The 21,888-nt window shown below is 43.6% G+C and overlaps 1 protein-coding gene across 1 annotated transcript; it reads right to left on the bottom strand.

The window, feature by feature from the left end:
* Window positions 1-403: 403 nt before the first annotated feature.
* LOC135365649 (butyrophilin-like protein 1) lies at window positions 404-21,064 on the bottom strand. The gene is given in 10 exon segments (XM_064598336.1): window positions 404-734; window positions 736-1,072; window positions 1,470-1,496; window positions 13,755-13,808; window positions 15,106-15,132; window positions 15,225-15,245; window positions 15,491-15,691; window positions 15,806-16,087; window positions 18,742-19,089; window positions 20,980-21,064. Coding segments are annotated over 10 exon segments (1,713 nt in total).
* Between the last annotated feature and the right edge of the window lie 824 nt (window positions 21,065-21,888).

The following is a 21,888-nucleotide window of genomic DNA, read 5'->3' as shown; positions in this document are numbered from 1 at the left end:
AGAGCTGATGACCCACCTGTAGCCTCTGGGTTCATCTGCACAACTCAAGCTAGATAAAACAACACCATGTAATCCTGCAGAGTCATTCAGCCCTCATCTCCTTTCATATCCAAACAATATAAAGACTCCATGAAATAATTTTCATTATCAAAAGAAACATGACTTCCAATAGTAAAATTCCGCCTACTCCAAACCAGCACAGACAACAGTCAACTTTTAACTTCTCTCACCTGAGCATAAGGTGTGAACTGACTATTCTCATAACCACACCCCAGGAAGTCTGCATCCAGAGCAGGAAGGCAAGACACCAGGTCATCCAGAGCTAAGCCCAGAGGCTTTTGCTCCAGGGAGTCTGCAGCTCCAGGAAGAGCCACCATGAGGAGTCTGGGACAGTGTTGGGGCTCTATGGGGACATAGCCTCAGGGCTGCAGGGGAGTAATGGATATTCAGCCCCAGGGAGAGCACCATCAACACCAGAGACTGAGTTGAACCCCACCCCTGAGAGGCTCACAGGCTCCTCCAAAGAAGAAGGAAGATTGTTAAGGGGCACTGGGGTCTCTGCAGGGCCACCCACCACAGAGCAGATGGTCAAGGACACATCTCCTGACCTCAACATGAAATATGGAAGCAGAGCCCCAGAGGAGGAAGCTAGAGGGAAAGAGAACATGTGGGAGCCATCAGTCATGTTGTAGAAGGAGACATCCCCTTCCTTGAGGTCCAGGAAAACCCCCAACCTGTTGAACTTGCCTACAGGATAGTAGAGTCCGAAAGATGGAACAGGCATAATAATTTTCCAAATATCGTCCCACAGCCCAGAACCCCCTTTCTGGGCTCTCTATGTACAAGGATTTCCTCTCCACATCTACCCTACAGATCCCTAGAGACCACTCACTTCTGTCTCCATTCCTGATCTCCACCACCCAGTAACAGCGCCCTGATGTGATGCTCTCCCGACCTAAGATGCTAAAGAGTAATCTTGGGTCCTCAGTTGTATACTTCAAGGTCACAGTAGTCTTTTCATCAGAGACAGCAAGGCTGGGATGTGCAGAACTCAGATCCAGAGTGACAGACACTGCAGAGAGAATTGCCAATCATTCAAGGTCTCCCCCTGCCATATAACAAGGCTCACATCAACCACCCTCCAGACACCTAGATGCATGTGGGCAGGGCTAAACATCCTGAGATGAGAGTCTTGTGACTCAAGTACACACCTCTCCAACAAAGAGAAGTAACCAAAAGACTGATCTGGGGGTTAGACATGTCACAGGACCCTTAGGAACAGACTGGACTCAACATTGAAGGGTATCTCTTTAGCATCCAATATCATCCATACCCACCAATCCAAGCTATGTGGCTTTCACTGCCCCATCTGAATCCACCACAATTGATGGTGCCAGCATCTGTATCATCACAGCAAGCTGAGGAGAAGCAGCAGTAGAAGCATCCAGAAAGAACTCAAAGTAACTCACAGGGCTGGAACTTCTCCTTCCGCCAATCTATAAGAAAACCACAAGTTTCATGTTAAGGCTTTGAGAAGTCTAAACACATTGGTGTCTATATCTGGTCTTCTGAAATACAGTGATGCAAGAGTCACAGGGAAATATCTTTTGGAAATATTCAACTGATGTGTTTATTTCTTTTTCACATGCACACACAGCCATCATGCTACAGCCTTCATATGAAAGCCAAGCCATAAAACTTCACACCACTGAGAGGCTGTATAACAACCTGAAAAGAAGAATCTATGCCCTGATTTCACTTTTAAATTATGCTTTCTCAATCCCTAGCCACATATCCATCTTGAAAACTAGGTTTTCTTGAAAACAATGAGGGAGATCAAAATATAGGTACACAAGGCATACTTTAAAACACATGCACTACAGTGGTCCCTGCGTGGAACAGTCAGTTAAACATTTGGTTGTTGATTTTGGCTCAGGTCATAATCTCAAGGTGGTTAGATCCAGCCCCCTGTTAGGATCCACACTTCACATGGAGTCTGCGTGAGATGCTCTCTCTCCCTCTGCCCCTCCACCTACTCCAACATGCTCTCTAAATAAATAAGTAAATAAAATCTTTTTGTAAAATTTTTAAAAATTAAAACACATGCACATCAATTCAGCAGAGAAGGGGGAGATTCTAAAGAATGACTATTTGATCATTGTTTTTTCAAATAAATCCCAAAATCAGTGATGCTCTCTAAGAGGCCTCACACATCTGGACCCCTGGCTGCCTTCATCTCTGGCTTCCCCTTCTCTGCTCTCACAGTCTATATCCCTGACCATAAACAGAAATGAATCATTGAACACTAAAAATTAATAATAATAATAATATAATAATAATAAATAAAAATGAAACAGCCAAACAGTAAAAGCACATATTACACAGGTTAAAAGGGTCCAGATTCTTAACCCATCCCAGTGCTAAAGGATCCTCTTTTCATTGCTTTAGGATCCCCACACTCCTGTCCCAATGCCACTGGAAGATCAATATGATCTCATTATCAGAGGCAAACTTAGTTAGATGATTATTTCCAAACAGCTGAAAACAAATATAAGTCTTTTCAGAAATCTTTCAGACGGTGTCAGGGATTTATTACTTTTCGTACACACAAATAACTTGCACACCCTCTGTGTATGTCCCACTCAAACCGCCATGGCTGTGATTTGTGGTCTCATTTCTACCACTTTTATCTGCCCAAAATCTCTCCAAAGGAATCTCAGGCCCTCTATTTTCCTTCTCATCTCCTCCTCTTTTCCTAACACATTTTTTTTCCTGATTTGAACCCCACTTTTCCCTGGTAAAGAATTTTAACACCTCTAGGTTTCTCCTTTTGCAATCTTCACACATTGCCTCTAATAAGCCCAACCAAGTTCAAGCCCATCAGATAAGTGCAATATTCTCCTAAAAGGAAGGATAATGGTTGTGAACAATTATTAGTAGCTATTTTTAAAAATACATACATAGATTATGGAAAATGGAGAAGGAAAAGATGGCAGAAGAGGACCAATTGGTCCCCTGAATTGAACTGGATATCTACCAGACCAACTGAACACCCACGAAATCAGCCTGAGATGTAAGAAGATATATCTGGATCTCTACTAAGAGAATATTGCAGGTGGTTGGTTTCGAGGTATGAAGTGGGGAGCTGTGATTCCACAGGCAATTATCAGAAGATAAATGGAAGGGGGAGGGAGCCTTGGGTATCCTGCACCATCAGTGAGCTAAAGCCTCCCGATGGGGACAGGGCACAGACTCTTAGATTGGTAGCAGCAAGGAAAGGACTTTAGGGCAGCCCCCCAGACTGAAACCTGGAGCAGCGGGGCCATGTGTGCAAAGGGGGGGCGGCTGGCAGTTTTAGAAGCACAAAGGGCAGAGACGTGTCCCCCAAAGCCCCGACCTAGAGGTGAGGACTAGGAGCCCTGCTGAGGGGCACACAACCCAGGACACTGCAGTTTATACCAGCACAGACAGAAATGGAGATAGTGTGGCCTGGAGAACTCACTGAAGAACAGACTGCGATCTCTCTGCTCTGAGGCAGAGGTTTGGAAATGATCTCTTCTGCTGACTCTCAGAAGAGATGCAAAAGCCGCCAGAGAACAGAAGCCACCAAAAACCAGTTTCCACTGAACCCATCCCTTCCCACACACAGGGGGCAGGGCAACTCTGCCCAAACAGGGTTGACTGAGTAACAGCAGGACACATCCCTCCCCCAGAAGACAGGCTGGGACAACAAGAGGCCAACAACCCTAAGGTCCCTATAAGACAGATGCATCTTGCTTGGATTGTGCTCAATAATTTGGACTCTATACATTCCCTCAACCACCCCTCAACAGAATGACTAAGAGGAGGAACCCCCAAAATAGGAAAGACTCAGAGAATGTGACTTCCGCCACAGATTTACAAATGGATACAGATATAACCAAGATGTCTGAAATGGACTTCAGGGTAACAGTTATGAAGATGATAGCTAGAATGGAGAAATCAATCAATGGCAACCTAGAGTCTCTAAGGGCAAAAATGAAAGCTGAACTGGCAGAATTTAAAAACACTATCAGTGAGATCCAATCTAATCTAGATAATCTAACAGCTAGGGTAAACAAGGCAGAAGAACAAATTAGTGATCTAGAAGACCAACTGATAGAAAAGAAGGATAAAGAGGAGGCCAGGGAGAAACAACTCAAAATCCATGAAAACAGAATCAGAAATAAATGATGCCATGAAACATTTCAATGCCAGAATTATTGGAATCCCTGAGGGGGTGGAGAGAGAGAGAAGACTAGGAGATATATTTGAGCAAATCATAGCTGAGAACTTCTCTAACCTGGGGAATGAAACAAACATTCGTGTTCTAGAGGCAGAGAGGACCCCTCCCAAGATCAAGGAGAACAGACCAATGCACCAGCATGTAATTGTAAAACTCACAAATCTTAGAACCAAGGAAACCATCTTATGGGCAGTTAGGGAGAAGATATTTCTTAAGTACAGAGGGAGGAATATCAGAATAATGTTTGATCTATCCACAGAGACCTGGCAAGACAGAAAGGGCCAGCAAGACATATTCAGGGTACTAAATGAGAAAAACATGCAGCCAAGAATACTTTATCCAGCAAGGCTGTCATTTAGAATGGATGGAGAGATGCAGAGCTTCCAAGACTGGCAGAAACTGAAGGACTATGTGACCACTAAGCCAGCCCTGCAAGAAATATTAAGGGGGTTCTATAAAAGGAGAAAGACCCCAAGAGGGATATAGAACACAAATTTACAGAGACAATCTATAGAAACAAGGACTTCACAGGCAACATGATGATAATAAATTCATATCTTTCAATAATCACTCTCAACGTGAACAGCCTAAATGCTCCCATAAAATGGCACAAGGTTGTAGATTGGATAAAAAGACAGGACTCATCCATATGCTGTCTACAACAGACTCATTTTGAACCTAAAGATACATCCAGGGGCACCTGGGTAGCTCAGTTGTTAAGCATCTGCCTTTGGCTCAGGTCATGATCCCAGGGTCCTGGGATCGAGCCCTGCATCGAGCTCCCTGCTCTGCAGGAAGCCTACTTCTCCCTCTCCCACTCCCCTGCTTGTGTTCCCTCCCACCCTATCTCTCTCTCTCTCTGTCAAATAAATAAATAAAATTTTAAATAAAATAAAATAAATAAAGATATATCCAGACTGAAAGTGAAGGGATGGAGATCCATCTTCCATGTCAATGGACCTCAGAAGAAAGCTGGGTAGCAATTCTTATATCAGACAAAAGATTTTAAGCTAAAGACTGTAGTTAGAGGGTGCCTGGGTAGCTCAGTCATTAAGCGTCTGCCTTCTGCTCGGGTCATGATCCCAGGGTCCTGGGATTGAGCCCTGCATTGGGCTCTCAGCTCCACGGGAAGCCTGCTTCTCCCTCTCCTGCTTGTGTTCCCTCTCTCAAAGTGTTTCTCTGTCAAATAAATAAAATCTTTAAAAACAAAAAAATGGGGGGGAAAAGACTGTAGTTAGAGACACAGAAGAACACTATGCCATTCTTTTTATTCTATTTTATTTTATTATGTTATGTTAGTCACCATACAATATATCATTTGCTTTTGATGTAGTGATCCACAATTCATGGTTTTCAGATAACACCCAGGGATCCATGCAGTACGTGCCCTCCTTAATACCATTCTTAAAGGGTCTATCCAAAAGAAGATCGAACAGTTGTAAATATCTATGCCCCCAACATGGGAGCAGCCATCTACATAAGCCATCTGTTAACCAAAATAAAGAGTCATATTGATAATAATACGTTAATTGTAGGAGACCTCAATACTCCACTCTCAGCAAAGGACAGACCATCTAAGCAGAAAATCAATGAAGAAACAAGGGCTTTGAATGACACACTGGACCAGATGGACCTCATAGATATATACAGAATATTCCACCCTAAAACAACAGAATACTCATTCTTCTCGAGTGCACATGAAACTTTCTCCAGAATAGACCACATACTGGGTCACAAATCAGGTCTGAATCTATACCAAAAGATAGAGATTATTCCCTGCATATTCTCAGACCATAATGCTTTAAAACTGGAAGTCAACCATAAGAAAAAAATTGACAGAGATTCAAATACTTGGAAGCTAAAGACACTCTGCTTAAGAATGTATGGATCAACCGGGAAATCAAAGAAGAACTTAAACAACTCATGAAAACCAATGACAATGAAAACACATCCATCCAAAACCCATGGGATACTGCAAAGGCGATCCTACGGGGAAATACATAGCCATCCAAGCCTCACCCAAAAAAATAGAAAAATCCAGAATTCACCAACTAACTTTACATCTTAAAGACCTAGAGAAAAAGCAACAAACAATGCCTAAGCCACACATTAGAAGAAAAACAATTAAGATTAGAGCAGAGATCAATGAATTAGAAACCAGAAACACAGTAGATCAGATCAACAAAATTAGAAGCTGGTTCTTTGAAAGAATTAACAAGATCAATAAACCCTTGGCCAGATTTATCCAAAAGAAGAGAATGGACCCAAATTAATAAAATTATGAAGGAAATAGAAACAATTATTAGAAATTATTATGAACAACTAAATGCCAATGAATTAAGGAACCTGGAAGAAAGGGATGCCTTCCTGGACACCTATAAACTGCCACTATTAAACAGGAAGAAATTGACCACCTGAATAGGCCAATAACCTGTAATGAGGTTGAAGCAGTGATAAAAACCTCCCAAAAAAACAAGAGTCCACGGCCTGATGGATTCCCTGGGGAATTCTACCAAACATTCAAAGAAGAAATAATACCTATTCTACTGAAACAGAAGGAAAGTTTCCAGACTCATTCTTTCCAGCATTACCTTAATCCCCAAACCAGGGAAAGACCCCATCAAAAAGGAGAATTTCAGACTGATATCCATGATGAATATGGATTCCAAAATCCTCAACAAAATCCTAGCTAAAAGGATCCAAAAATACATTAAAGACAGCATCCACCATGACCAAGTGGGATCTATCCCCGGGATGCAAGGGTGGTTCAACATTCACAAATCAATCAGTGTGATAGAACACATTAATAAGAGGAGAGAGCAGGACCATTTAGTCCTCTCAATTGATGCAGGAAAAGCATTTGTCAAAATACAGCATCCTATCCTAATTAAAACTCTTTACAGTATAGGGATAGAGGGAATATTCCTCAAGTTCATAAAATCCATCTATGAAAAACCCACAGTGAATATCATCCTCAATGGGGAAAAGACAAGAGCCTTTCCCTTAAGATCAGGAACACATCAAGGATGCCCACGCTTGCCACTATTGCTCAACATAGTACTAGAAGTCCTAGCAACAGCAATCAGACAACAAAAAGAATTAAAAGGTATTCAAATTGGCAAAGAAGTAAAACTCTCTCTCTTTGCAGGTGACATGATACTTTATGTGGAAAACCCAAAAGACTCCACCCCCAAATTACTAGAACTCATACAGCAATTCAGTAGTGTGGCAGGATACAAAATCAATGCACAGAAATCAGTTGCTTTCTTATACACCAACAATGTAACTGTAGAAAGAGAAATTAGAGAATTGATTCCATCTACAATAGCACCAAAAACCGTAAGATACCTCAGAATAAACCTAACCAAAGAGGTAAATGATCTGTACTCTAGGAACTACAGAACACTCATGAAAGAAATTAAAGAAGACAACAAAAAGATAGAAAAACTTTCCATGGTCATGGATCAGAAGAATAAACATTGTTAAAATGTCTATGCTGTCCTGACCAATCTATACCTTCAACACCATCCCAATCAAAATTCCAATGACATTTTTCAAAGTGCTGGAACAAACAATCCTAAAATTTGTATGGAATCAGAAAAGACCCTGAATTGCCAAGGAAATGTTGAAAAAGAAAAACAAAGCTGGGGGCATCACGTTGCCAGATTTCAAGCTATGAGACAAAGCCATGATCACCAAGACAGCATGGTACTGGCACAAAAACAGACATATAGACCAATGGAACAGAATAGAGAGCCCAGATATGGACCCTCAACTCTATGGTCAAATAATCTTTGACAATGCAGGAAAAAAATATGCAATGGAAAAGACAGTCTCTTCAATAAATGGTGCTGGGAAAATTGGACAGCCACATGCAGAAGAATGAACCTCGACCATTCTCTAACACCATTCACAAAGATAAACTCAAAATGGATGAAAGACCTAAATGTGAGACAGGAATCCATCCAAATCCTAGAGGAGAACATAGGCAGTAACCTCTTTGACATCGGCCACAGCAACTTCTTTCAAGATACATCTCCAAAGGCTAGTGAAGCAAAAGCCAAAATGAACTTCTGGGACTTCATCAAGATAAAATGCTTCTGCACAGCAAAGGAAACAGTGAACAAAACAAAGAGGCAACCCAAAGAATGGGAGAAAATATTTGCAAATGACACTACAGACAAAGGGCTGGTATCCAAGATCTATAAAGAACTTCTCAAACTGAACACCCAAAAAACAAATAGTCAAGTCAAAAAATGGGCAGAAGACATGAAAGACACTACTCCTAAAAAGACATACAAATGGCTAACAGTCACATGAAAACATGTTCAACATCATTAGCCATCAGGGAAATTCAAATCAAAACACATTGAGATACCACCTTACACCAGTTAGAATGGCAATAATTGACAAGGCAAGAAACAACAAATATGGAGACGTTGTGGAGAAAGGGGAACCCTCTTACACTGTTGGTGGGAATGCAAGGTGGTACAGCCACTTAGGAAAACAGTGTGGAGGTATTCAAAAAATTAAAAACAGAGCTACCCTATGACCCAGCAATTGCACTCCTGGTTATTTACCCCAAAGACACAGATGTAGTGAAAAGAAGGGCCATATGCACCCCAATGATCATAACAGCAATGTCCGCAATAGCCAAATTGTGGAAACAGTCGAGATGCCCTTCAACAGACGAATGGATAAAAAAGATGTGGTCCATATATACAATGGAATATTACTCAGCTATCAGAAAAGATGAATATCCAACTTCTACATCAACATGGGTGGGACTGGAGATTATGCTAAGTGAAACAAGTCAAGCAGACAAAGTCAATTATATGGTTTCACTTATTTGTGGAACATAAGGAATAGCATGGAGGACATTAGGAGAAGGAAGGGAAAAATGAAGGGGGGGAAATTCAATGGGGAGACAAACCATGAGAGACTATGGACTCTGAGAAACAAACTGAGGGTTTTAGAGGGGAGGAGGGTGGGGGGATGGGTTAGCCCTGTGATGGGTATTAAGGAGGGCACATAATGCATGGAGCACTGGATGTTATATGGAAACAATGAAGAATGGATCACTAATCAAAAACTAATGATGCAGTGTATGGTGACTAACATAACATAATAAACTTAAATTAATATTAAAAAACTATATGCCAATAAATTAAGCAACCCAGAAGAAATGGATGCCTTCCTGGAAACATATAAACTACCAAGACTGAAACAGGAAGAAATTAACAACCTGAATAGGCCAATAACCAGTAACGAGATTGAAGCAGTGACCAAAAACCTACCAAAAAACAAGAGTCCAGGGCCTGATGGATTCCCTGGGGAATTCTACCAAACATTCAAAGAAGAAATAATGCCTATTCTCCTGAAGCTGTTTCAAAAAATAGAAAGAGAAGGAAAGCTTCCAGACTCATTCTATGAGGCCAGCATTACCTTAATCCCCAAACCAGGCAAAGACCCCATCAAAAAGGAGAATTTCAGACCAATATCCCTGATGAATATGGATTCCAAAATCCTCAACAAAATTCTAGCTAATAGGAGCCAACAATACATTAAAAGGATCATCCACCGCGACCAAGTTGTATTTATCCCCGGGATGCAAGGGTGGTTCAACAGTAGCAAATCAATCAGTGTGATAGAACACATTAAGGAGGAGAGAGAAGAACGAGATGGTCCTCTCAATTGATGCAGAAAAACATTTGACAAAATACAGCATCCTTTCCTGATTAAAACTCCTCAGACTAAGAGGACAGATCACAACCAACACCAAAGAAATACAAACAACTATAAGAATATATTATGAGAAACTATATGCCAGCAAATTAGATAATCTGTAAGAAATGGATGCATCCCTAGACATGTATCAACTACCAAAACTGAACCAGGAAGAAATAGAAAACTTGAACAGACCTATAACCACTAAGGAAATTGAAGCAGTCATCAAAAATCTCCCAACAAACAAAAGCCCAGGACCAGATGGCTTCCCAGGGGAATTCTACCAAACATTTCAAGAAGAATTAATACCTATTCTTCTGAAACTGTTCCAAAAAATAGAAATGGAAGGAAAACTTCCAAACTCGTTTTATGAGGCCACCATTACCTTGATCCCCAAACCAGACAAAGACCCTATCAAAAAGGAGAATGACAGACCAATATCCTTGATGAACATGGATGCAAAAATTCTCACCAAAATACTAGCCAATAGGATCCAACAGTACATTAAAAGGATTATTCACCACAGCCAAGTGGGATTTATCCCTAGGCTTCAAGGTTAGCTCAACATCTGCAAATCAATCAATGTGATACAATACATTAATAAAAGAAAGAACAAGAACAATATGATCCTTTCAGTAGATGCAGAAAAAGCAATTTGACAAAGTACAGCATCCTTTCTTGATCAAAACTCTTCAGAGTATAGGGATAGAGGTACATATCTCAATATCATAAAAGCCATCTATGAATATCCCACAGTGAATATCATTCTCAATGGGGAAAAACTGAGAGCTTTTCCTCTAAGGTCAGGAACGCGGCAGGGATGTCCACTATCACCACTGCTATTCAACATAGTACTAGAAGTCCTAGCCACAGCAATCAGACAACAAAAAGAAATAAAAGGCATCCAAATCACCAAAGAAGAAGTCAAACTCTCACTGTTTGCAGATTATATGATACTTTATGTGGAAAACCCAAAAGTCTCCACCCCAAAACTGCTCGAACTCATACAGGCATTCAGTAAAGTGGCAGGATATAAATTCAATGCACAGAAATCAGTGGCATTCCTATACACCAGCAACAAGACAGAAGAAAGAGAAATTAAGGAGTCAATCCCATTTACAATTGCACCCAAAACCACAAGATACCTAGGAATAAATCTAACCAAAGAGGCAAAGAATCTGTATGCAGAAAACTATAAAATACTCATGAGAGAAATTGAGGAAGACACAAAGAAATGGAAAAAAGTTCCATGCTCACAGATTGGAAGAACAAATATTGTGAAGATGACAATGCTACCTAGAGCAATCTACACATTTAATGTAATCCCTATCAAAATACCATCCACTTTTTTCAAAGAAATGGAACAAATAATCCTAAAATTTGTATGGAACCAGAAAAGACCCCAAATAGCCAGAGGAATGTTGAAAAAGAAAAACAAAGCTGGCAGCATCACAATTCCGGACTTCGAGCTCTATTACAAAGCTGTAATCCTCAAGACTGTATGGTACTGGCACAAAAACAGACACATAGATCAATGGAACAGAATAGAGAGCCCAGAAATGGACCCTCAACTCTATGCTCAACTAATCTTCAACAAAGCAGAAAAGAATATCCAATGGAAAAAAGTGTCTTCAACAAATGGTGTTGGGAAAATTGGACAGCCACATGCAGAAGAATGAAACTGGACTATGTCCTTACACCACACACAAAAATAGACTCAAAATGGTTGAAAGACCTCGATGTGAGACAGGAGTCCATCAAAATCCTAAAGGAGAACACAGGCAGCAACCTCTTCAACCTCAGCCGCAGCAACTTCTTCCTAGAAACATCGCCAAAGGCAAGGGAAGCAAGGGCAAAAATGAACTATTGGGACTTCATCAAGATAAAAGTCTTTTGCACAGCAAAAGAAACAGTCAACAAAACCAAAAGACAACCGACAGAATAGGAGAAGATATTTGTAAACGACATATCAGATAAAGGGCTAGTATCCAAAATCTATTAAGAACTTATCAAACTCAACACCCAAAGAACAAATGATCCAATCAAGAAATGGGCAGAAGACATGAACAGACATTTTTCCAAAGAAGACATCCAAATGGCCAACAGACACATGAAAAAATGTTCAACAGCGCTCGGCATCAGGGAAATCCAAATCAAAACCTCAATGAGATACCACCTCACACCAGTCAGAATGGCTAAAATTAACAAGTCAGGAAATGACAGATGTTGGAGGGGATGTGGAGAAAGGGGAACCCTCCTACACTGTTGGTAGGAATGCAAGCTAGTGCAGCCACTCTGGAAAACAGTACAGAGGTTCCTCAAAAAGTTGAAAATAGAGCTACCATTTGACCCAGCAATTGCACTCCTGGGTATTTACCCCAAAGACACAGATGTAGTGAAAAGAAGGGCCATATGCACCCCAATGTTCATAGCAGCAATGTCTGCAACAGCCAAACTGTGGAAAGTGCTGAGATGCCCTTCAACAGATGAATGGATAAAGAAGATGTGGTCCATTTATACAATGGAATATTACTCAGCCATCAGAAAGGATGAATACTCAACTTTTACATCAACATGGATGGGATTGGAGGAGATTATGCTGAGTGAAATAAGTCAAGCAGACAAAGTCAATTATCATATGGTTTCACTTACTTTTGGAACATAAGGAATAGCATGAAGGACATTAGGAGAAGGAAGGGAAAAATGAAAGGGGGGAATCGGAGGGGGAGACGAACCATGAGAGACTATGGACTCTGAGAAACAAACTGAGGGTTTTAGAGAGGAAGGAGGTGGGGGAATGGGTTAGCCCGGTGATGGGTATTAAGGAGGGAACATAATGCATGGAGCACTGGGTGTTATATGAAAATGATGAATCAGGGAACACTACATCAAAAACTAATGATGTACTATATAGAAACATAATAAAATAAGTCAAACTACCTCACTATGACTTACACAATGAAACATAATAAAATAAAATAAAATTTTAAAAAATAAAATAAAATACATATATATCATAAATCGTAATGTTAAATATTTAATATATAATACATATTAAATAATATAATATGATTATAATATATGTAAGTTATTGCTCTTGTTACACAAAAATATACAAAAGATATTGTATATAATTGCAGGTGGCTCACAGACCCCACCCCCAGGAATCCATAAATATCCTGGTGGCTCTGGATCTCAGATTCAGAACACCTGCTCTAAAGTATATAATTCCTCAGCAACCAAGCATGTTTAAAGGAAGAAACCCAGTTTGGACAGGGAGTTAGAGCATGAAGACCAATATGCCAAAGGTCTAGTAAGAAACAGGAAAACCAAAACCACAGCCAAAAAAGGTAGGAATTTCAGGGTAAAATGGATTCAGAACCAAGGATCCACTTAGAAGACCTGAGTCCTAAGCAGGAAAGCTAGATTTCTGAAATCCTCTACAAACAACAGTTTCTGATTTATACAGTCACTACCCTGTTCCAGACTCTCCTTATAAATGAATTCTCTGTTGTCAATGCACCAATTAAAAGTATAGTTGAACAAAGTATGTTCAGAGGGTGTCATTAACCCTAACCTGCACTAGAGGATGGGTCAGAATGGAGGCTGATCTGTGTTCCCAAGGACAGTCCTTGCAGTCTTCAGAGGAAGAAGACAAAAGTGACAAAGGGAGCATGGACACCAACCCCATCCTGGTGTGGGGTCCATGACATAGAAGGGAGCTGAACTGAGCCAGGGGAGGTAAGGAAACTGAGGAACATACCTGCATACAGCTGTGCCTTCCTCCAGGCTGAAAGGGAACACACCCTGGTTAGACCTGAGTCAGAACAAGCCTGCTCAGCATTGTTGGTGGGAATTTATCTACTGGCCCTTGCCTGCCCTCTGGAATACAGGTGACACTAACTGCAGAGTGGGGAGAGGCTGGAGAGGAGATGACCTCAGGCCACATGCTGACAGCAGGGTGTTGTGGGAAATTCTCTGGACCACAGGTCAGGAAGTCTGCCTTGCAGGCTGAGTTCCAACCCTGCCTGCTGATGCTACGTGTCCTTTGCCAAGTCAAGTAGTTCTCCCTGGCCTCAAAAAAACTCAAAAATTTTTATTCTATCTGTGGTCAATTTTACTACAATATATCAAAAATTATACAATGTGAGGCACCAGGGTGGCTCAGCCAGTTAAGCTCCCAACTCTTGATATTGGCTCAGATCATGATCTCAGGGTCATGAGACAAGCTCCGTATCAGGTTCTGCACTGAGCATGAAGCCTGCTTATTCTCTCTCCTTCTCCCCTGTGCCCCCCACCCGCCCCCCAACTGGCTCAGTCCACTCTCTCTCTCTCTCTGTCTCTCTCTCACTCTATCTCTCTCAAAAAGAGTGTAAAATATAATAATTTACATAAGAAAATTATACATTGTATGAAAATATTATAGGGATAAAATATACATTATTTGATATTTGTAAAAAATCATTACTACATCCAGTGATTTTGAGCATAGAGATATTTGAGAAATAACCCAAAAGGAGAGATGATTTCAGGCAGGGATTTGAGATGAACTCTAGGGTAAAAGTGGCCAATCTTTCTGAGATAACACAATCGCTATTTGGCGGCATTGACAGCTCATTCCACCACATTCTCACACATAGTCTGTCCAGACCTCTACCCATCAGTTTGTGATCACAACTTCCAGAAACTGGAGAGAACACACTCTCCCTAGTTGGTATTATATAGCTGAGGTCACACTCCTAACCTTAATGACCACATTAATTTATATAGTTCCTTTACTAAAATCTCAGAGCAGCTGGCTTTTGGATTCCAAGTGCTGACAGAACTAGTTGCACTGAAGGCTAAAAAGTTAGCAATATGGCAGGTAGGTCAGCACTGGAATAAACCCAAGACGCACGACAGACTCCAGGGACCACCATCACCCTCAGGTTCTCAAGCACTGGGTGGGAAACAGTGGCCCAGATTGAGGAAAGCTCAAGGAACAGGGTTCTGCTTCCCACCAGCTTCCACTTCTGCCCCAGGGAAGGGTCCTCAGTCCCTGCCTGAAACAAGGAGAGGGGACACCTTGACTTAGGTGGAACAAGAGACCCAAGGACATCTGGACAGTCACTCACCAGCCAGGTAAACAGATTTCCTCCAGTCTGAAAGGCAACACAGGAAACAGGTGAGCTAAGAACCAGAACCTCTCCTACAAAGAAGACACAGAAAGTTCTAGAGGAAAAGCAGAACTTACCAAGATCCGCTTGGAGTTCATCTGAAAGAGAGTGAGAAGTAAACATGAACTCCCATGTCTAAGAACAGCAAAGATTGCACCTGACAAACCCACAAATGCTCATCTCAGTACCCTAGAAGTTATACCCTAGATCCATTGAGCCTCCACAGCTCCAGCTGTCCTCTCTGGACCTCGTCAGCCACCCAGTCCAGGGCAAGGGTCCTCTGTCCACTTTTCCTCTGCACCAGCTGCCACACTCACAGGCCTTGGCCACTGTCCTGCCTTACCTCTGGCCTTCAGTGCCTCCTCCTTTGCCCACTGGTCCTCCTCCTTTTCCCTGTGGAGTTTCTCCCATTCCTGCATCTCCTGGCACTTTGCAGTATGTTCTCTCTTGGTGTAGTAGGCAGTCCCAAGGAGTAAGAGCATCAGCAAGGTCAGGATCGCCACGAAAGCTGACATCCAGGGAGAAGTCCGGGGAAAGAAGTCCTCTGTGTCCGGTCAAACACACAGTCAGGGTCACAGCCCAGGACAGCCCACCCAGCACACCCAGGGACTCCCACCCCCTCCCTATGGTCCTACTGGGAGAGGGAAACAGCACTGACCTGGGATGAAAATGGCCATCGCCTTCTCCTGGCTCAGGATTGGGTTGAGGAGGGAGCAGGTCACATTCCTTGAAGACCTGTGTTTCACCACCAGAGCAGCCTCCACACTGAACAGCCCTTCAGCATTTTGGACATGGGTCTCAGAGAACATCAGGAACTTCTCTTCACTGAGGGCTCTCCACTGCACCTGGGGCTTTGGGAACCACCCCGATGCCTTACACACCACTCGGACCCCGTCCTCCTCTGGCCCTGTGATGTGCACTTGAGGGGCAGAGCCCACACCTGCAAGAGAGAAGCTAGAGAGCACAGGGAGGCCACCCAGAGCCCAGGGATGCAAGCAGAGCCTTCCCATGCACAACTCCAAGGGCAACATTGCTTTCTGGAGGCCTCATTGAGGAGTGAACACAGCAGGGAGCAAAACAGGGGTCCTGCCACAGAAAATAGAAGGAAGGAGCATGGGGACCTGAGCACATACAGAGGGCAGGACCCTTCTCCCCAACCATGAGGGTGGGAAATCCATCCCCCAGAGTGACAGAAAGAGGAATTTGGTCTCAGGATCCATCCTTCTCTGCTCTTCTCACCTCACACGCTCTCCAGGGCATCTGCTTGCACACACACTGCCACTTGGTACATCACTTCCACCTTCAACAACCCTACCTACCTCCTGAGCTCCTTCCCTAATATCCACATCCCCGGGTTAGCCCTGCCAGGATTGCTCACAGATGTTTCAAACTCAAATCCTGAACTAATTCATGTTTGGCCCCATCTGTGATAGGCTGATGATGAAAATATTCCCAAATCCTTCGGCCTTCTTTACATCCAGCTCGCCCTCTGCCACATATTCTTAGTGACTTCACACTCTGCTTCTGGGCTCCATCCCGTGACTTGACTCAGCCACTGTTAGTTCAGGAAATGTGACTCTAGTGGAGGTTGGAAACTGCTTGTACCATTGCCTCACCCTCTGCCACGGGAGGGGCATGCTCAGGCTAGCGCAGCCTTTCCAGCTGCAGCTGTCCTAGACCAGCCAACAGCCAGATGAACAACAGCTCTGTGAGCAAACCAAGCCAAGGTCTACTGTTAGCACAAAATATATTAAAAGTAAGGGGCTTATTGTCCCTGTTGAAAATAAGGAAAGAGAGCCCCTTCCCATCCTTTTCTTATAGCATTTACTTGAGGAAACTTGTGGTTGTGGGTGCTTTCTTCCCTCTTTGAAATGTATATAAGTCCATTGAAAAACACAAATAGGCCCTTAGCCAGCTTTGTGATCCAGGAGTGTCTTTCCCAAGGACCTGGGAACCCTCTCTTTGAACTGCTCACACCAAGGAAGACAGCACACCTCTCTCCCCCTTCCTGTGCCAGGGTAGGAGCCTAACCTGAGTGGGCACCAGGATCCACGTGTAAGACCACCTCCTGTCATGAAGACTGAAAATGCATTTTTTTCAGGATGAAGCCAATTAGCTAACATGTATTGTCACCCAATTACCAAGTAAATCTAGGGTGATCTGTTTGTGACAGTTGGTGCTGTCATGTCCACTTACTTGAGAGCTAGTAACTGTACCCTGAGAATACGTGTGTTCATTTGTGTCTGCATGCCTATGAAAAAGGGTGATCTTCTTTGTCTTTGCATCTCTTCAAAGATTGTCTATGATACACATCACATTATGGTAAATCTAATTCTATAATAAAAGAGTTTTCTTTCCTGCTATTTTTGTGAAGATGATTTCTCAGCGATTTCCTTTTAATTGTATTTCCCCAACATGACCAAAGATGTATGAGCAAACCCAGTTAAATTCACCTAACACCCAAAATAAGTAAATGGCTATATGCCACTTAGATTTCTGTGGCTGTGTTACACAGCATCATGACAATTGGGAAATAACATATAATTATCAATATTTCTACTACTATTTAAAAAATAGTCAAAGAGAAACCTTAGGACTCTCCATAATCCCCTCTTCCTCATCCAAATTCTAGGTCCCCAAATCCACTGACTCACTTGAGTCTAATTTCCAAACCTCTCTGAAGCCAAATGTCTCCCACCCCACTGCCCCTACATGAAGTCAGACAGCCAACCTTCCACTGTGTACTATATCCATGCCTCCAGTCTTTCTCTCCTCCCATCCATCCTGCCTTGTGCTCTCAAAGCAAATTCCCCACCCCTGTACCAACCTGTTTAAAATTTCCTCACCTCCACATCCAAAACTCAGTATGCAGCACAAAGCCTTCTACTCTCTAACATCTTCCTCCACCTCCAACAAAGCTCCTGTCCATTTCTCCCCAATTTTCTCACCTATGCCCCTCAGCATTCTAGCCCCAGGACTTCATAACCACAATCACCATTCTCTCTGTGCCCCTGATAGTCCAGAACACAAACCAGAAAGGCCCTTTGGAAGAATCTGGTGATCCCAAGTACCTGTTCAAGTGTGTACTCCTCATGAACTTTCCTGCTCAATCCCTTCTCTGTGCACCTGAATCAGGAATACCTCTTTATTCTAGGATTATCCACTTGCTCCTATCCACTTGTATTACCAACCATGTGGCCTCCCTGTGTGCCCTAAAACACCAGCCACACTCCTACCTCAGTTCTTTCACATGGGCATTTCTCTGATTGGAACTCTCAACCCCAGATATCCATTTGGTTAAGTCCCTACTCATCACCATCTAACATCATCTATAACCCATCTTGTTTACATTTTTATTGCTTTTAGAAAATAAACTTTGCAGGGCAGGAACTTTGTTTGGTTCAGTGATGCCTCCAAGTGCCCAGAAGGGGAGTCAACACTTCATAGGGATTCTATATATTCACACTGAATTAATGAATAAGTGAAGACCCTCTTTTCCCTAATCTGTAAAATGAGGGCTGATTTACTTGGCCCCGAGTTTGTTCCCAACTCCAATACTACAGCACCCTAAATATAGATCAACAACCCACCTACTTACCACCTTCAGTTCCAAATTGGCAGATTCATAGAAGCTTCCCTTTCTGAAGAAGCAGGTATATAGGCCATCGTCAAAAGCCTGGACATTGTGGATGTGCAGGATGGCCTCCCCCCAGGTGAGGAATTCCTTCACCAGTGAGGTCCGCCCTGTGTACTGGGCCAACTGTTCCTCTCTCTGCTCCTGCTGGTTTTGATAGATGAACACAGCTTCTGTGAAATTTGAGTGGAACCACCGCAGCTCCATGTTCTCCACATTCATGGCCGGGGACACGCTACACGGCAGCGTGATGTTCCCACCCAGCACTGCCACAATGGGGTCCGAGGAGCCAATCACCACGAACTCCTCTGTGGACACAGACATAGGAGTGAGAAAGCTGGAGAGATGAAGGATAGGGGCAGGGAACACACTGTCAGGTGGGAGGCCCAGGCAGGAGGAGGTAAGTGTCAGGTAGGAGGCCCTGATCTGAGGGACTCAGCTGTGACCACTCTGAATCAGGGCAAGTTTGTGCTTTAACAACTTAGAGACCCAGCAATGATGTCAAAGAGACTCCCTCAGCAGCCTGTGCTCCTGGCTCCAGGTCCTCCATGAAGGACTCTCTAACTCAGTGGTTCTAACCTTCCACAGGTATCACAAACACCAGGAAAACTTGAGAAACACAAATTTCTGAGCTCCAACTCCAGAGCATCTGCTTCAGCAGTTTTCGGGTGGATCCAAGAATGTGCATTTCTAAGGAGGTAGTGGGGATGCTGATGCTGTGGTTCCAGGGACCACACTCTGAGATCCACAGCTCTAACCTGCCTCCTCTTAGGACAGGTCCAAAAACTGACCAAAGAGCACACCCTAGGCTTAGGTGGGAACTCTCTGCTTCTTGGAACATACCCAGGAACTTGCCCATGACCTCTCCTAAGTTTATTATGTCTGCCCATGTGTTTCTCCTCTGCTGAATTACATGTGCACTAATAACTAGAGCCCACAGCTATTTCTGTTAAAACCTGCCCCCACTCCATCAATCACAGGACCCAAATCACTACTTGTTACAAAGGAAGGTTCACTTCAGTGGCACACCCTTCACAGGCCTTGGTCTTCTGAGAACTGATGGGCATGTCACGACAGGACACTTCTGCAGAAAGACCCCAGCTGGACCTCAGAAGAGTGACATCTCACCTCCTGTGCTACTCAACTTCAGCTGAGTCACTATGTGTCTCACCTGTGGGATGACAGTGACTAGGCTCCCTGTGACTATTCTCTCCCCAACTATTCTCTCTCAACCTGTAAGCAAAACCATGTCCTTCCTCTGCTCAAAGCCCTACAATGGCTCCACAGTTCTCCCACGTGGCCTACGGGCCCTGTAGGGATGACACCCCACACACACACTGCTCTCTGACCCCTAAGGCTTGCTTCTCTCCCTCTCACTCACTCTGCTCCAGCCAACACTTACCTCCTTGGCTCCTTGAACACCCAGGCACACTGCTGGCTTTGCTCTGGCTGCTCCGCATGATAGAAAGCCTCAATCCAGGAGGATCCTCACAGGATGACACACAACCTCCACCAAATTTCATTCCCATCTCACTGCCTACACTGACCACCTTATGGAGCACCTTGTGGAGCCTGCCCACAGCCCTCCTGCACCCCTCACTTCCACACCCTGCTCTACTTCCTTGTCCCATGCTCTCCACTCCTGTAACAGACGTAGATCATATGGGGTTGTGGTATTTACTGCTCCCTGTCTCCTGCCAGAATGAGCTGTGTGAAGACAGATACTCTCTCATTTTGTACATAGAGTAGCACCTAACACACATTGGACACCCTGTCAGTATCTGTGCGTGTAACGAATTAATCACAGAATAAATGGTTAGATACCAATAGAGCCAGGAAACAAGAAATGAGGGGAAATTCGTTTTCACACTTTTCATAGAGAAATGCACAATTTTACTTTATAAGACATAAACTCCTCATTAGACAACTGTCATGGTCCCCTGTCCTTGTTTACAGTTTTGGAACTCTTCTTAAAAGTTTAATTATAATTAGCAGTTGGAGGATCACCAGAATCTCTCTAAAGCCAGGGCCTCCACCAATAGCCATCCATCCTGGAGACAGGGAGTAGTAAATACCACAACCCCATACTATCTACGTCTGTTAGAGGACTGGAGAGTGCAGTGGGGGTAGGTTTTAACAGTCTTGGGGTCTCTCACCCACCCCAGGGAGACACAGGAAGAGGGAGGGGGCACACTCACCTGCAGAACCCCCAGCGGGCAGCTGGAAGAGGAGAAGCAGGAAGGGGAGATGGGAGAGCAAAGAGCCCCTGCAGCAATCCTCCATTTCCTCGGAGCTGGGGAGACACAGGGCAGGAGGCAGGTGAACATCAATGGAAAGGAGGCAGGATGAGCCCACAGCTCTGGGCCTCAGAGCAGACAGCCAGGCTCAAGGCTATCAACAGTCCCCAGCAGGAACAGAGCATTTCCTACTGCTCATTATGCTGGGCAGGGTGGGGGGGTGCCGACCACAAACCTGATTCCAAGAAATCCCTCCCAGCCCTTTAGAAACTTTCCCAGGCTGCTCTGCCCACAGGACCAGACCTTCCCAGCTCAACACAGGGGTCTTCTCCATGTCTGCATGAGTCTCAGGCCACCACAGGGACACAAGGCCCAGACTCAGGGCCCTCCCCACGAAGGACACACCAGCTCCTTCATGGTGTTCTTCTGCTGCTCCCTAATTATGACCAGGGAATGACTGAGAAGCATGAGAGTCAGACTGTGTCCTCCTCAATGACACTGTGGCTCCCACCACATGCATGCTGTCCTGGGGTCCTTTGCTTGTTGAGTTCACCTGAATTTCAGGCCCCTCCCCACACCAGCCCTTTCTTCTCAGGACCAAGAACCTGGCCTTCCATACAGTCAGTGCCCAGTCAATACCCCATGATGAGATAATAATCTTCATCTTCTCTATCTCTGAGAAGTTTCTTCCTCAGGATAAAGGATCCCAGAGAGACAGAGCAGCAGAAGATAAAATGAGTCCTGGTCAGAAAAAAAGAGCTTCAAACCGGTTATACATGGATAGCAGCCAATGGTCCTGGGAAGGAAAGAAATTAGGGTTGACTGCTGACGTCTCCTCCACACTCAGCCACTTTCTGTGTGACTTTCTTA

This window comes from Mirounga angustirostris, unplaced genomic scaffold, assembly GCF_029215605.1.
Source record: "Mirounga angustirostris isolate CCGP_5_RB_7025 unplaced genomic scaffold, mMirAng1.0.hap1 SCAF_8, whole genome shotgun sequence".
Lineage (NCBI taxonomy): Eukaryota > Metazoa > Chordata > Mammalia > Carnivora > Phocidae > Mirounga > Mirounga angustirostris.
The sequence above is the reverse complement of the archived record's forward strand: the minus strand, read 5'-3'. Positions and strand labels throughout refer to the sequence as shown.